The sequence below is a fragment of the Petaurus breviceps genome, unplaced genomic scaffold, assembly GCF_028583685.1.
Source record: "Petaurus breviceps papuanus isolate PSGF00001 unplaced genomic scaffold, PetGlider_PUasm1.0 171, whole genome shotgun sequence".
NCBI lineage: Eukaryota > Metazoa > Chordata > Mammalia > Diprotodontia > Petauridae > Petaurus > Petaurus breviceps.
In genome coordinates this window covers 22,995,182-23,009,619 of record NW_027185754.1, presented here as the reverse complement: position 1 = coordinate 23,009,619, position 14,438 = coordinate 22,995,182, and the positions used below count along the sequence as shown (strand labels likewise).

General features: G+C 37.5%; 2 protein-coding genes across 4 annotated transcripts in view; both read left to right on the top strand.

Annotated features, from left to right (window-relative positions):
* Positions 1-13,427, top strand: part of ZBTB43 (zinc finger and BTB domain containing 43) — a 29,502-nt gene extending 16,075 nt beyond the window's left edge. For both annotated transcript variants that reach the window (XM_069082715.1, XM_069082718.1), the window contains one exon: positions 7,691-13,427. In XM_069082715.1, the coding sequence (XP_068938816.1) occupies positions 7,714-9,117 (1,404 nt within the window). In that variant the 5' untranslated portion in view covers positions 7,691-7,713 and the 3' untranslated portion in view covers positions 9,118-13,427. The remainder of the gene's footprint in view (positions 1-7,690) is intronic.
* Positions 1-14,438, top strand: part of ZBTB34 (zinc finger and BTB domain containing 34) — an 85,735-nt gene that overhangs the window by 16,065 nt on the left and 55,232 nt on the right. The window lies entirely within an intron of this gene.

Here is a 14,438-nt window from a genome sequence, read left to right as displayed (position 1 = left end):
TCAACTCTTGTCTTTCAAAAATCCTAAGTTGTTTGAATTACCAGTACATTCATATTAATCTTTTTAGATATTTCTCCTTCTGCCTCCCCTTTTCCTCATCAGAATTTTTTCCCTTTGCATCTTTGAAATTCCGTTACTGAGAGTTTGCCATCCCTTCTGACCTTACTACTCTTAGAGAATTTTTGATTATGGGATTCTACCAATTTCTTGTCTGTGCACTTTTAAATTTGTTCTCCTTGGATGTAGAATAGAAAGACTCACTGAATAGAGAAGGTTATATTGAGAAATGAAAGTGATGTAAAAGTATCAATACTTTTTTTTAATAAGAAAAAAATCTACAACATACTAAATCTTGCCTGACTTTTCCTCTGTCATCAATTCTACAATGGAGTGAGTGATCACTTATCTCAAAGTTACAACCATCATTTCTACCCCAAAGAGCTAGTTTTTCAAAACTCCTTGATGAGAATCAAATCCAGAATAGAAATTCTTCATATTGGTTCCTTTACTATTTGAAGCATGAAGTTATCAGTAAGGCAAATAAAAAAATTTTTAGCTTCTCTGCTTTTGTCAGAGAGAATTATGCTGGAAAATTGAAGTCCACCTTTATTATTATATTATGTCTCAGTGCCGGGCTTATGATTTGTCTCCTGCACTTCTCATCTTTTTCCGCTTTCTGGCCAGGTGGTCTAGACAGAATAAAAAGAATATGTTTGTGATGACATTCTTTTAGCTTCTACCTCCATTGATACTCACCCAAATGCTTTCTAATGTGCTCTTCCCACCTCCCACTCCTTTTCACATAACTATATATAGCTCCTTAATATATATGCACAGTGCTACTTGCCCCTTACCCCTTTTGTTTGCCATGTTGCTTTTGAACAAGGCACAATCTTCTGAAAAACATTCCAGACACGGGTCTTATCCCTACCAAGTCTCTTGATAGAGAAGAGGTCAAATTTGCCTCTTCGTCAAAAAAATTTCTAGTTCACCTGCTCATTACTCATACATTGTTCTTTGGTGTATAGGCATCTTTCAGTTATGAGATTTTATCATTCACTCCTTTCTTGGGTTTGTGTCCTATGAATTTCTTGCTGTTTTTTCATTAGCTTCAAACATTTATTCAGCACCTGCTATGTCAAGTTAGTCAGATTGCATTTATCGAGTGCCAGGCACTGCTCTAAGCATTGGGGATACAAAGGAAAGCAAAAACACAGCCCCTGCCCTCAAGGGTGTCAAGTTCTGATAGAAAAGGCAAAATTTAAATAACTACACACAAGATAAATAGGGTGTAAAGGAAAGGTAACCCAGGGAAGGGTAGGTAGGGGGGACTCAGAAAGGCTGCCTGCAGGAGAGGTTTGAACTGACTCTTGAAGAAGCTGAAGGTGAAGAGGGAGAGCATTTCAGGAATGAGGGACAACTAGCAAAAGGCACAGAGTTGAGAGATAGAGTATCCTATGTAATGACTAGGAAGTAGACCAGTGATGCTAAGTTGTAGCGTATATAAAGGGGGGGAGTAAAGTATAAGAAAGAAAGTAGGAAGGGGCCTGGTTGTGATTATATAGGGATCCACTGGAGTTTATTGAGTGGGGAGAGTGGTATATGATATGATCAGACATATGCTTTTAGAAAACCACTTAGCAGCTGATGGGAGAATAGTCTGAGTGGGGAGATACTTGAGTCAGGGAGATTAACCAGTAGACTGTTGTAAATATAGTCTAGGTCAAAGGTGATGAGGGCCTGCCACCAGGGTTTTAGTTGTATGAGTGGGAGGAGACATATATAGGAGACATGAAGATAGGAAAGGTAAGATGAAATAATAATAATAATAGCTAACATTTATATAACGTGCAAGACATTGTGATAAGTGCTTTACAATTATTATCTTATTTGATCCTCACAGCATTCCTGGGAAGTAGGTGCTATTCCCTTCATTTGATAGGTGAGGATACTAAGGCAAATAAGAGGTTAAATGACTTGTCGCACACTGAGTAAGTTATTTGAGGTCAAATTTGAACTCAGGTTTTCCTGACTCCAGGCCTACTGTTTTATCCACTGTGCTACCTAGTTGGCCCTTAACAACAGATTGCATATGTGAGGTGAATCGGATGTTGATGACACAATGGTTATAAACCTGGATGACTATGAGGATGATAGCCTCCTTGTCTTTAATAGGAAAATTGGGAAGAGCAAAAGGTTTGGGGGTGGGTAGGAAGATGATCAGTCTTGTTTTGGACATACTAAGTTTGACATATCTACAGGACATCATTCAAGATGTCTACAAGGTCAGTGATTATGTAGGGCTGGAGTTCTGGGGAAAAATTAAGGCTTTTTATATAAATCTAAGAGTCATCTGCATTGAGATGATAATTTAGCTCAATGGGAGTTGATGATTTCACCAAATAAGGTCGTAAAGTAGAAGAGGAGGGCCCTGGACCAGCCTTGAGACACACCCAGGATTTAGTGACCTGGATAAAGTCTGGGAAGGAACGGTTAGATAGGTAGGAAGAAAAGAAAACCAAAAGAGCTTGAAGTCATGAAGATCTATAGAGAAGACATATAGGAGAAGCAGGTGATCAGTAGCGTCATGGCTACAGAGAGGTCAGGAAGGATGAGGATCAAGAAAAGCCTGCAGAGTAGTTTTAGTAGAATATTCAGTTCCAGATTGCGGAGAGTTTAGATGTGAGTAAAGAGAGAAAGTAGAAGCACGGAATATAGACAGTTTAGGGAAGGAGAGGAGAAATATAGGATAGTGGCTGGTAGGAATGTTGGGATCAAGTGAGCATTTTTTTAAGAATAGGAGATGGGAAGAATTCAATTGTATGCAGTAGGAAAGAAGTCAGTAGCTGGGAGAAATTGTAGTGAGGATGATAGAGGGGGTTGATCACCCAGAGTGGGGTCAAGGATGCATGAAGGAAGGTTTGCCTTGACAAAGAAAAAAGTTACCTCTTTGTGAGAGTCAGGTGAAGGAGAAGATAGTGGGGAATGAAGTCTGAGTGATGTGAGATGAGGTGAAGAAGAGAAGAGGGTGCTCTTGAAAAATGGTCTCCACTTATTTGTGAAGTATGAGGTTAAGTCCTTAGTAGAGGGCGTGGCAGGGAGGAGTGCTATGGGGAGGAAGAACTGAGGAGGAATGAAAAGATTTGAGATAGCTGCTTAGTGTGTGTGATAAGAAATCAGGTAAAAGGATTGCCTTACTGAAGTGAGAGCCTAGTTGAGATTATATAACAAATATTTGTAGTCAGCCCAAGGGATACAGCAGCAAAAAGGAAACTGTCCCAGACCTTCAAGTGCTTGTATTCTTAGTCAGTACAAAATAAATATAAAGTAATTTTCAGGGGAGAGGGCAACAGCAACTGAGAAGATTAGTATAGACCTCTTGTAAGAAGTGACTCTTAAGCTGAACTGTGAAGGAAGCTGGGGATTCTAGGAGTTGGAAGTGAGGAGGGTGTGATTCCAAGACTGCCGGTTAACCTTTATAGAATCAGGGAGAGTGGAGGTGATATGTGCTGTATAGGGAGCAATGAATAGGCCTGTTTGGCTGGAACACAGAGTGTTTTTGTAAAGGAACCTGGAAAATTAGCCCATTCTTCCCACAAACTGTAATATCTATACCTAGCTTGTTGGATATATGTAAACAATCCATTTCCTTTATAGTTTAAGGTTCTTTTGACTAGGTTTGCAATATTCCAGGCAAATACATATTTATCAGCTCTCATTAGATGCCTTCCATCCTTGGCTGGGAGCTTGTCATTTTCCTTCCTCATTTATAAAGAGGAATCTGGACTAAAGGATCTCTTAGTGTACCTCCTTGTGCTTCCGAAAAAAAATCTTTGTTATATTTCTCTTTATAGATTTCACAATACCTTGTACACAGTAGGTGTAACATAAATTGTTGAATAAATAATAGATACAAACAAGCCATTAAATTATATAAAATGGGTTTCTGTTTCTTTAACAAATGAATTCATATTTGCCGTTGTACATGGGTCAGGAGTGTGAGTACGGGGGTATTGGCTTGGTGAGTATCATTATTTGTCTGGGTTGTCAGAAGAAATCATAGGGGAGAGGTCAAGGACTGGATGTTACTAAATGTACAAACTGCATACAAAATGCCACATATGCAGTTAAGAAAAGTTCAGCTGCTTGATAAAATAACTCTGACTTAATCTGCTACCTGCCATATTGGCAGTGTTGCTATGAAGAACATGTAGTGTTTAACATTGAAGCTAGTTTATTAATCTGGTTCCCAGATATTTTCTGATGTAAAATAATGAGAGACCTGGGGACTTGTGATATTTTCTTAAAAGTTTAAAAAATTGTATCCACGGATTTCTATTTAACATACCAACTTCTTCTGCAATTAGTACTTAATGCAGCTACTACCTAAAGAACTAAAATCTTTTTGCAGTACCTCACTTGACATAGGGGTGACCTTGGGCTATTGCATAAATTGCTCTGCCTGCAAAGCACAAACTTTGGCAAAGCCCTGCTAAGCTGAAAAGGCTTTGTGTACGTGCCTGGCAATGAACCGAAATTCTGTTGAAATAAGGAGCCATCTACTAAAGGTGTTGCAGGTGTTGTGCTCTGTGTCAGTAGAGGGAGTGCCCACATCAGTATATGAAATCATGCATCTTTTGAAGTAATAAAGAAGTATATGTTGAGATGGATAAAATTGTAGCTTGATACTTGATTCTACAAATACAAGATTTACCTAACATTGATTATCGATAATTATTTTAATAAGCTAGTGTTTTGATCTTTTGACAATGTAGTGTTTTGATCTTTTGACAATGTGAAATTTATTTCAGGTTTTGTCTGTGAGGGGTGTTTATAGTATATTATTTGATAGTGTTCTGAATCATTGAGGAAGTTCTGATTTTCTAGTGGAAGAATGTGAAATAGAAGTCAAAACTTTTGTAGTTCTTAAGGAATCCTGTGGCATACCCAAAATACTGAATTTGGCAATTTCCATTTACTTGCAATATGATCCCCAATAGTTAAGTTGCCTGTATATCCCAATAGTTACTTATATTCATTCATCCTTTGTATAGATTTAGTGTTTAATATCAATTCTTGACAACTTGTCTAAGGAGTGAGTTCATTTAGTTAGGGGCAGCTGTATGGAAAAAACACTGGACTAGTAGTCAGGAATATTCTGTATTAGCTCTGTTACCGGCTTGCTCTGTGACTTCCTTTGGCAAGGAACTTCAGCTGCCTTAGTTTCTGGGCTTGTTTTTACTTCACTGTAGAATGGAGAGAACAAGTGAACTAGGTCAATGGTGACAAATAAAATAGAAACAGGGGTCACTAAATTATGTATTCCCCCAGCCGCATGTTGACCTAGAAAATAACATGTTGACATAATTATATTCTGTTGTATTATTTTGTAAAATATTTCCCACTTACATTTTAATTTGTTTCTGGCTACACTCGGGAGTGTCTTTGAGACCTTTGGATTAGATAATCACTAGTGTTGCTTTTAGATCTGATTCTTTGGAAGAGGGACAGAGTTTTGAGTCTTAAAATCATCTGAGCAGTTTGATGTAGGGCAGCCACAGGATAAAAGATTTAATAAAATAATTGGATTTTTAGGTAGAATTAGAATATATCTCTTGAAAGATAATTTAGTTCAACCCCATATTTTGTAGATTTGTAGCAGATTATATGATTTTATTCATTGGAATACATTTAAGTAATGTATATAGAAGGTTGGGAGAGTTGCTTCAGCCTAAATAAGGAAAAAAGATCATCTAGAAAGGTCTTGGAAAGCCAACCTCTTTTGCTTGATGATTTAAGATCATAGGATTTAGACCTGGTAGAGACTTCACATATCATCCAGTTCAACCCCATCATTTTATAGAGGAATAAACTAGGGCCCAAAGAGGTAAAGTGACTTAGCGGAGATTGTTAGTGCCATTTTTTGTTATTGTTTGCTGTGAACTAGAAATGTTTACTTTTTTTTTTCCTTCTCTATAGTTTGTACTATTTAACATGTTTTCTTTTTGAATCGTCTTCAGAGCTTAGTTGCCTAAACACAGTTATCCAAGAGTCATACAGTAAGACTTATCTACTGTGTTAAACCAAAACCTCTTAGAAGTAAATAAGGTTAGATATATGGGGAATTAACACAAATGTATAAGGCTAGGAGCTATTCCTCTACAGAAAACTGAATGACATACTGTTAATGACTATATGCAGTCATACTCCAATATCACTAAGAAGAGAATGTGAATTAAAACAACTCTGATATTTTATTTTATATTCAGCAAGTCAGTAAAGGTGACCAGAAATGGTAATGTTCTGTGTTGAATAGGCTAAAGGAAGTGAGGCATGTTAATAGCCTGTAACTAGAGTTGTGAATTGGCCCAACTATTCTAGAAAGCTATATGGAATTTTATGAGAGAAATGATTAATTTTCTTAACCCTTTCACTCATCACTCTCACTACTGGGCACATACCCCAAGAAAGTCAAAGACAGAAAGGTCCAATATATAGCAGTATATTCATAGCATCACTTATTATAGTAGTAAAAAACTGCAAGTGAAGTGTGTACTCATAGTATTGGGGAATAAATGATTGAACTAGTTTATGAATATAATGGACTGTTTTTATGCAGTAAGGAAGAATATAAGAGATTCAGAGAAATATGGGAAGATTTATTTTAATTGATGCAAAGTGAAGTGAAATTAGAACATTATATATACTCAGCAACCACAGTAATGTAAATGAAAAGAATATTTCAAGGCAGTTGAACTCTAGAGTAGTTGTAATAGCCATTCTTAGCCTCAGAGAACCAGTAATAAAACCTTCTTCTTCACAGAACAGAAGAGGACTTCTGCCACTATGTAAATTGACAAATGAAGTCACCATATCAATTGTTTTTCATCAACTGTTTTTCTTTGTTACAGGGGAGAGTTTGATTCTGAAGGAGGGGTGTGTACAGAAATGATTGATGTAAAAACAAAAGGCATCAATAAATTTTTTTTTAAGTGAAGAAGCGAATGAGGTTGTCAGAGGGGCCTGCCCTGCTGCCTTGCTTTTCACTGACTTTCTGTTCTTTGCCTTATATGATCCAGGATATTAGAGTTAGAAGTTATTTATTCCACCCTCATCCCTTACATCTGCCAATGAATACTCCTTTCTTTGTAGAGAGATTTTGTGGTTATTAAACCAGGTCCTAGTAAACTTTGCTAAATATGTTCTAGGGACCTAGACCAAGGGATTCCTAAATTTTGCCCTTCTTCTCCAAGTTCTGTCTCATTCTTACTGAAGGGCTAACCAGTTCCTTTCTGGGTTATTTTCTATTAGAGAAAAATATATTATTTGTTAGAGAATAATACTGTAAGATCTGTTTCTTAGTGTTAAATATCTTCTCTCTCTCTCAGTAGTTATAGGTAAACAGACGATCCTGGGAAATTCCCAAGGTGTGATGTGTATTTTTTGCTCATTGTGACAGGCCTAACTCAGCCCTGTCATAGACTATATGTCAAAATCTTATTGTACCACACACACACACATCAAGAAAGGAAAGACAAAAATAAGCTATTTACTCTGGTGGTACTTGGAGGAAGGGTGGTGGTTTTGGTGAAAGGGTTCTCTTATTTGTGGAAATCGAAGATGATGAGTAAAAAGGAAGAACAGATTTTTATTAGCTTGGAATTGGTAATAATTTTTCTTTCTCTTGCAGTACTGAACTAGATTTGTAATGAAATGGAGTCTGGAACAAGTTCTTTTCGAGTGGAATTTCCTGATTTTTCTAGCACCATATTGCAGAAACTAAACCAGCAGAGACAACAAGGACAATTATGTGATGTTTCCATTGTAGTCCAAGGACACCTTTTCAGGGCTCACAAGGCTGTTCTTGCTGCCAGCTCACCTTACTTCTGTGACCAGGTGCTACTGAAAAACAGCAGAAGAATAGTTTTGCCTGATGTTATGAATCCAAGGGTTTTTGAAAACATCCTTCTCTCTACTTATACAGGACGACTAGTAATGCCTGCTTTAGAAATTGTCAGTTATCTGACAGCTGCCAGTTTCCTCCAGATGTGGCATGTGGTAGACAAATGCACTGAGGTTTTAGAAGGAAATCCTACAGTCCTTTGTCAAAAGCTAAATCATGGCAGTGATCATCAGTCACCAAGCAGCAGTAACTACAATGGCCTAGTTGAAAACTTTGAGCTTGGTTCTGGTGGACACCCAGATTTCCCAAAAACTCAAGAACTGAGAGATGGAGAGAATGAAGAGGAGAGTTCCAAAGATGATTTGACATCTCAGCTGACTGAACATGAGTATCTTCCCAGCAACTCCTCAACAGAACATGATAGACTAAGTACTGAAATGACCAGTCAGGATGGTGAAGAAGGGGCCAGTGATAGTGCCGAATATCATTATACAAGGCCCATATATAGCAAGCCCAGCATCATGTCTCACAAACGGTGGATCCATGTGAAACCAGAAAGATTTGAACAGGACTGTGAAGGTGTTGATGTTCATGCTGCTTATGATGAGCACCAGGTCACTGAATCAATTAATACTATTCAGACAGATCACTCTATCCAGTCTTCAGGGGTGGAGGAAGACTTTCACATTGGTGAAAAAAAAGTTGAAGCTGAGTTTGATGAACAAGCTGATGAAAGTAATTACGATGAGCAAGTTGATTTCTATGGCTCTTCTATGGAAGAGTTTTCTGGAGAAAGAGCAGATGGGAATCTTAGTAGCCACAGACAGGATACGATTATAGCAGCAGGCTATAGTGATAGCATTGAAATGGTGACAGGCATTAAAGAAGAAGCTTCCCACTTGGGATTCTCAGCTGCTGACAAGCTGTACCCTTGTCAATGTGGGAAAAGCTTCACTCACAAGAGTCAGAGAGATCGGCATATGAGCATGCATCTTGGTCTTCGGCCTTATGGCTGTGGTGTCTGTGGTAAGAAATTCAAAATGAAACATCACCTTGTTGGCCACATGAAAATTCACACAGGCATAAAGCCATATGAGTGTAATATCTGTGGGAAACGATTTATGTGGCGGGACAGTTTTCACCGACATGTGACTTCTTGTACCAAGTCATATGAAGCTGCAAAGGCTGAGCAAAATACTACTGATGTTAATTAAAAATAGGACGTGGATTTTTTTTAGTGGTGTGCACAAAAATAAACTATTATAATTATGCAAATTGTGTGCACAGATGATGTGTGGTACTTGCTATTATGAGACTAGCTTAAAAATTGGAGGATATTTCTGAAAGACTGTATGTAAGTAGGCCAATTTTTAAAGTCTAATTTCTCAAGTCAATATGCTTCAGTCCTGCCCTGAGAGTTCAGTCTCTGCTAACCTCCCTCTCAGCTAACTTTTCAACCTTCAGGTCAGTTGTTATGTAGGTGGGCCATTTTTGTTTTATTTTGTTTTTAATGTAGCCACCTGCATTTAGAACTGGGCTGAAAATGTAAGGTTTGGGGTTTGTTTGTAGTTTTTTTCCAGATAGTAACAACTTTTGGTCACTTATAACTTGGTCCTGTTAGATTTTATTTTGCCTTTATTAATGAAACTTGGAGTAGTCAGTCTGAATTTGTTTAGGTTAAACAGCTATCTCACCAAACAAATCCTCTGCTCTGTAAAAAGCTCAAATGATATGGCTCCTAGAAGGAGAAATAAAGTAGAATTCTTTTGGTCTAAGTTTTATCTTTTTAAAGGACATTTTAATTAAAACCATGAAGGAGGATGCAAAGTAGGTAACATTCTAACTTGGTTCAGTAGTAACATGGTACAAGCTTCATTTTTTTTTTTGTTATGATACTACAGTAATGTGTATCAAGTTCTTGATATAACCCACACAAGATTTTATATTTTAGTATACTAAAGTTTTAAAAATTATATCTAGTTGTAATTCACTAGGTGTAGAACTAGTTAACCAGGAATTAGTATTTCTAATTGGCTTGATGTTCCAGGTCCTGTTCATGTGAGTGACTGGAAGTTACCACTCCAGCAGAGTCCCTAGGTGAGCTCTTCACATTGGACCTGGTGTGACCCTGATTATAAGTCCTATTTGATGCTGCTCAGAGTTGTGGGCCTGTTGCAAATAGTTGAGCTTTCTAATGAAAATCTGTCACTCATAGGTAACAGAGAAGAAAAAATGACAGATAAAGCTTATGGTTAGGAGCCCTTGTGTTTCAGGAATTGGGGTTAGTATAGCCTGGTAGTTATGAAACCTCAAAAGACTACAAATAGAATGCAAGGTAAGTGAGGCAGAGAAGAGCTAGTAACAAATTGTGTGGCACATTGTGTTCTCTGATGCAGTGTCTCCCAACTTGAGCATTGGTACCTGTATAAAGAGAGGTGGTAGCTCTTGAAAACAAATAGATCCATAGGAACCCATGATACAAGTCTTTTTAGGGAGCTGGAAAGCATTTCAGAATGGAAAAGGAGAAAAAAATACTGATTTTAGCAGAGCAGTTTGGAGAGTCAAGCTCCCAAATTATACTGCTGCATAAATTAACAAGTCCACACATCTGTACATATAGAAAACAAGAAGTAAAAGTTCTGAGATTTTTTTTTCTCCCTATCGGTCTGATATATTGGACTGAAGACTTTTTTAGAAAAGAAATCATATTCCGAATACTCGTAAGCTCTGTGATATACCTAGATTTCTCATTGGGGTGGGACAGGGTGCTATAATTATACTAACTTCTTTTGACTTGTTGATTGCTTCTAAATTTTAAGTATAAATGTTTTCATTTTGTAGGAAAAATAGCTTTTCCTTGGACTCTACCTAAAATTTGGTTTTAAAAAAATTGGCTTTGCACAAATATGGTTGCCATTGCTGGCAATGGACTTATTCAAACTGCTAACTCCTAGGAATTCAAGTTCTGAGCACTGTATGTGGACAAAGGGAAAGTAGCTCACTCTTGTAATCAACATAATTAACAGGGATCTACTCACTAACACTGTATCCTTCTCAATATAGAAAAGCACTTTGTATTTAAATCTCTTTATACATATATTGTTTTTTAACCTAGAAATATTACCTCCTGATTGATTGCCACATTCATACTGTTTCCTTAATATTGAAACCTCTTCCAGTTGCCAGTCTTTTTCTTTGTTTACATGACTGGAATTGTGTAGAGGTAACTATACAATCCAACTCAATTCTTTCCTACTCTTTGAAGTGGTCCTTGTCCTTCTGTGTGATGAGAAATTGCTTTATGACTTCCATTAATATTACTAATGATGTTGTGAAATAATTACTTCTGCCAAATAACTTCACCCTCTGCTGAGGTGTTAGCAAAGCATATTTCTTATCTAATTTGAAAGCTTTCCTTTAAAAAAATTAGATTGGGAAGTTTTTTTTAAGAGTTTGAAGTAGAAAATACAAATAGAGGTAATCCCTATCTATCTTTCAACTCTGTTCATTTCAGTGAAACAATCTTGTGAGTAATCTGAAAATTTTTTTAGTCTGTTCCACTACTTTCTTACTTAATCTCCAAACCCTTATCCTGTCATCTCTGACATAAGTTTTGCAAGGATTTAATATGTTAACTGCAATTTTTCTTTATTCAAATAGATTGGTACCTTTTATAGGAATCCTGATGTGTATACCAACTGCTAATTTATAATTCTTATTTTTAAAATCCATACTCAACTTGTCTGTTATCCTATGCTGTTTATATGATATATTGGGTTTCATTTTAAAAAATGGTATGGGTAAGCAAATCAACCCCAGACACTCCTAAGTGGGACCACTCTAATGCTTACCACATTCAGATAGCACAAAATCTTCACCCACCATGAGTTGGGCTGGTGGAGGGAAATGGGGTTGGGAGGCAGGGAGAGGCTTGGAGAAGAATGCGTACTTTATCTATTAAGAGAAATTTTGCAAACTTTACCTTTTCAAGACAAAATAATTCTATCCCCTTTGGAATCCTCAGTTGCAATCTTTGTATTGAGGATGATTACACACACTCTGTCTTTCTCTCTCTCTTTCTCTAGCTTCAGCACTGGTTTAGAAATATCTTTTTTCAAAATTATTGTGCAGAAGGGAGTGGGAGAGGTCACACTTAGCCTTCTGTAGATATGGTAGTGATATCATCCCCTCCAGTATCGACAGTTTTTGTTCAAGTCTTACCTTGAGCTCTTTCCCTCATCCTGATTTTTTTAAAAAGGCTTCACTTAAAGAGGACTGTGAATGTTACATGACATTATTAATGCTAGCACTTATATCATGCTTTTAATTTTAGAAGCACTGACAGGACATGAAAAACATCTACTTCATAAGGTAGACATCACCATTTTACAAAAAAAGGGAACTGAGGCAAAGGTTAAGTGCCTTTTCCCAAGGCCACCCTGGGATCATATGGGATTAACCTCAGGAGTTCTTGGGTCCCAGCCCTTTGATTCTGACTACTAGACCAGACCTTTCTCAGTTCCCTTATGGTCACCAGTTCAGACTGAACAGAAAAGAACTTTATTATTAATGCCCCCTTGTTCACACTCCCCCAGTTTAGGGGTGATAACCAAGTTTTAAAGCTATTATTCTTGAAGAGCCCATTAGTATACTCCCCAGAACTCTTTGGTCTAGTTCCTCCTTTCTATGTGTGGTGTGCATTGCCAGGTACTTTGAAAGTGAAATTGGAACATGTGTACACAAGAACAACATTGATACTTTTTCTTCTCCCAGGGCAAGAGGTACTACAGACTACATTTATGAAGATTGAATCGAGTTCAGATACTGCCAAATCAGGGTCTTAGTTTCATAAGGTCCACATTTTGATGACTTGGGAATAGTAAGGAATGAGACTAAATCCATGCAGAATCTCCTCCAATATAATCTTAAGTGAATTTTATTTGACTTGTGCCACTAATATTTATTGAAGATGCTTTATTGGGTTACTAACTCAGACGGTTCCATCTTTATTCAGTGAAACCAGAGTTTTTCTCTGAAAAGGCAAAGTATTTGCTACTTAACTATTTCAATGAATCTGTTTTTAATTTAGAATAACTATACTGAACAGTGCCCTGAGGGAAAATGCTGGAACACATTTCTTAAAATGTGATTTTTTTTCCTTGCTTGAAGCTTGTGTCATATGTCAGTTGTTGCTGCTTTGTTTCCTTTTTTATGGGGTTTCCAATATTTCTTCCAGAAATTTACTTTTATTTATGCAAGTCAGGTGAATCTTCCTTGAGCTACAAACATAGTTTTATTCTAAGGAAATTGTCATTTAAGGTTGCATATCTTATTGATATTTTGTGAAATGTTATGCCTGTATTGCAAAGGTTGAATAGTTTTGTCTATATAATATTGCTGTCTTCACTGTACAGCATGGTTTTACTTAATTTAATGTTACTGTTTAATATTTTCTTCTTATAGAAGAGACCATACCCTTTTGTATGACATGTTTTAATAAATGTTATCTGTCAACTTCGTAAAAGCTTTGTTTTCACTTTGGGTTGACTATCTTTGATCTTGTGTGCCTTCATTATTTTCCTGGTTTTTGCCATGTGTGGAAAAGTAAGATTCCTTTCAAAAGTGCCCAGTTGGTAGCAGTCATAGAGAGGCCAACCTCCTCTCTCATCCTTGAAGACTACATATGCTTCTATCCTGTTGCCTCTTCCAGTTACTCCTTCCAACTCTGTGGCCCACTGCCTCCTAAATTCTCTGCTGTAATCCCACCAGACACCTTTCAGTTCTGCCCAGCCCCCTTGACACCTTTTATAGTCCCGTCCCACAAATCCTCCTTTCCCTAAACATAAGACTTGTGAGTCCAGCTTATCCTCATACCACTTACCCTCCTTAGAGGCAGCTGGTGGCATATTGGATAGAGTGCTGGGCCTAGAGTCAAGAATACCTGAATTCAAATCAAGCCTCAGACACTAGCTATGTTACCCTGGGGAAATCAGTTATTCTCTGTAAAATGAGAATAATAATACTTACCTTGCAGGGTTGTTGTGAGGATCAAATGAGATAATTAAAAAATGCTTGGCACAGTGCCTGGCACATAGTGGGTGCTATATAAATGTTTATTCCCTTTCCCTTCCCTCTCAGTCCTGGACGCTATGCTTCTCCACTTATTTCTGCTCTCCCTCCTCACCTCTTATCGCAAAAAGCACTGTTCTTTAAATGTGGTTCAGACTGGTGAACCAGCAAATTATAGCACTGAGAGAGCCCTACTTCCCAGCAACAGCTCATTACAAGAGACACTGCTCATTTTAGACCTAAACTTATCATCATCCCACACAAACCTTCTGTTATCACTGTTGTTTGTTATAAACCTCTCCCCACCCCCTGAATTTTTAAATGGGCTCTAGATTGCCTGGGCTAGCTGTGCTGTGGATGGTAATGATGGAATCTTTGCTGTCTGGTCAGTGAATAGCTTTATCTGACAGGCAGCACAACCTTCCTCTCTCTAGCATGCACCCTTTGCCATTTCCTTTATTTTCAT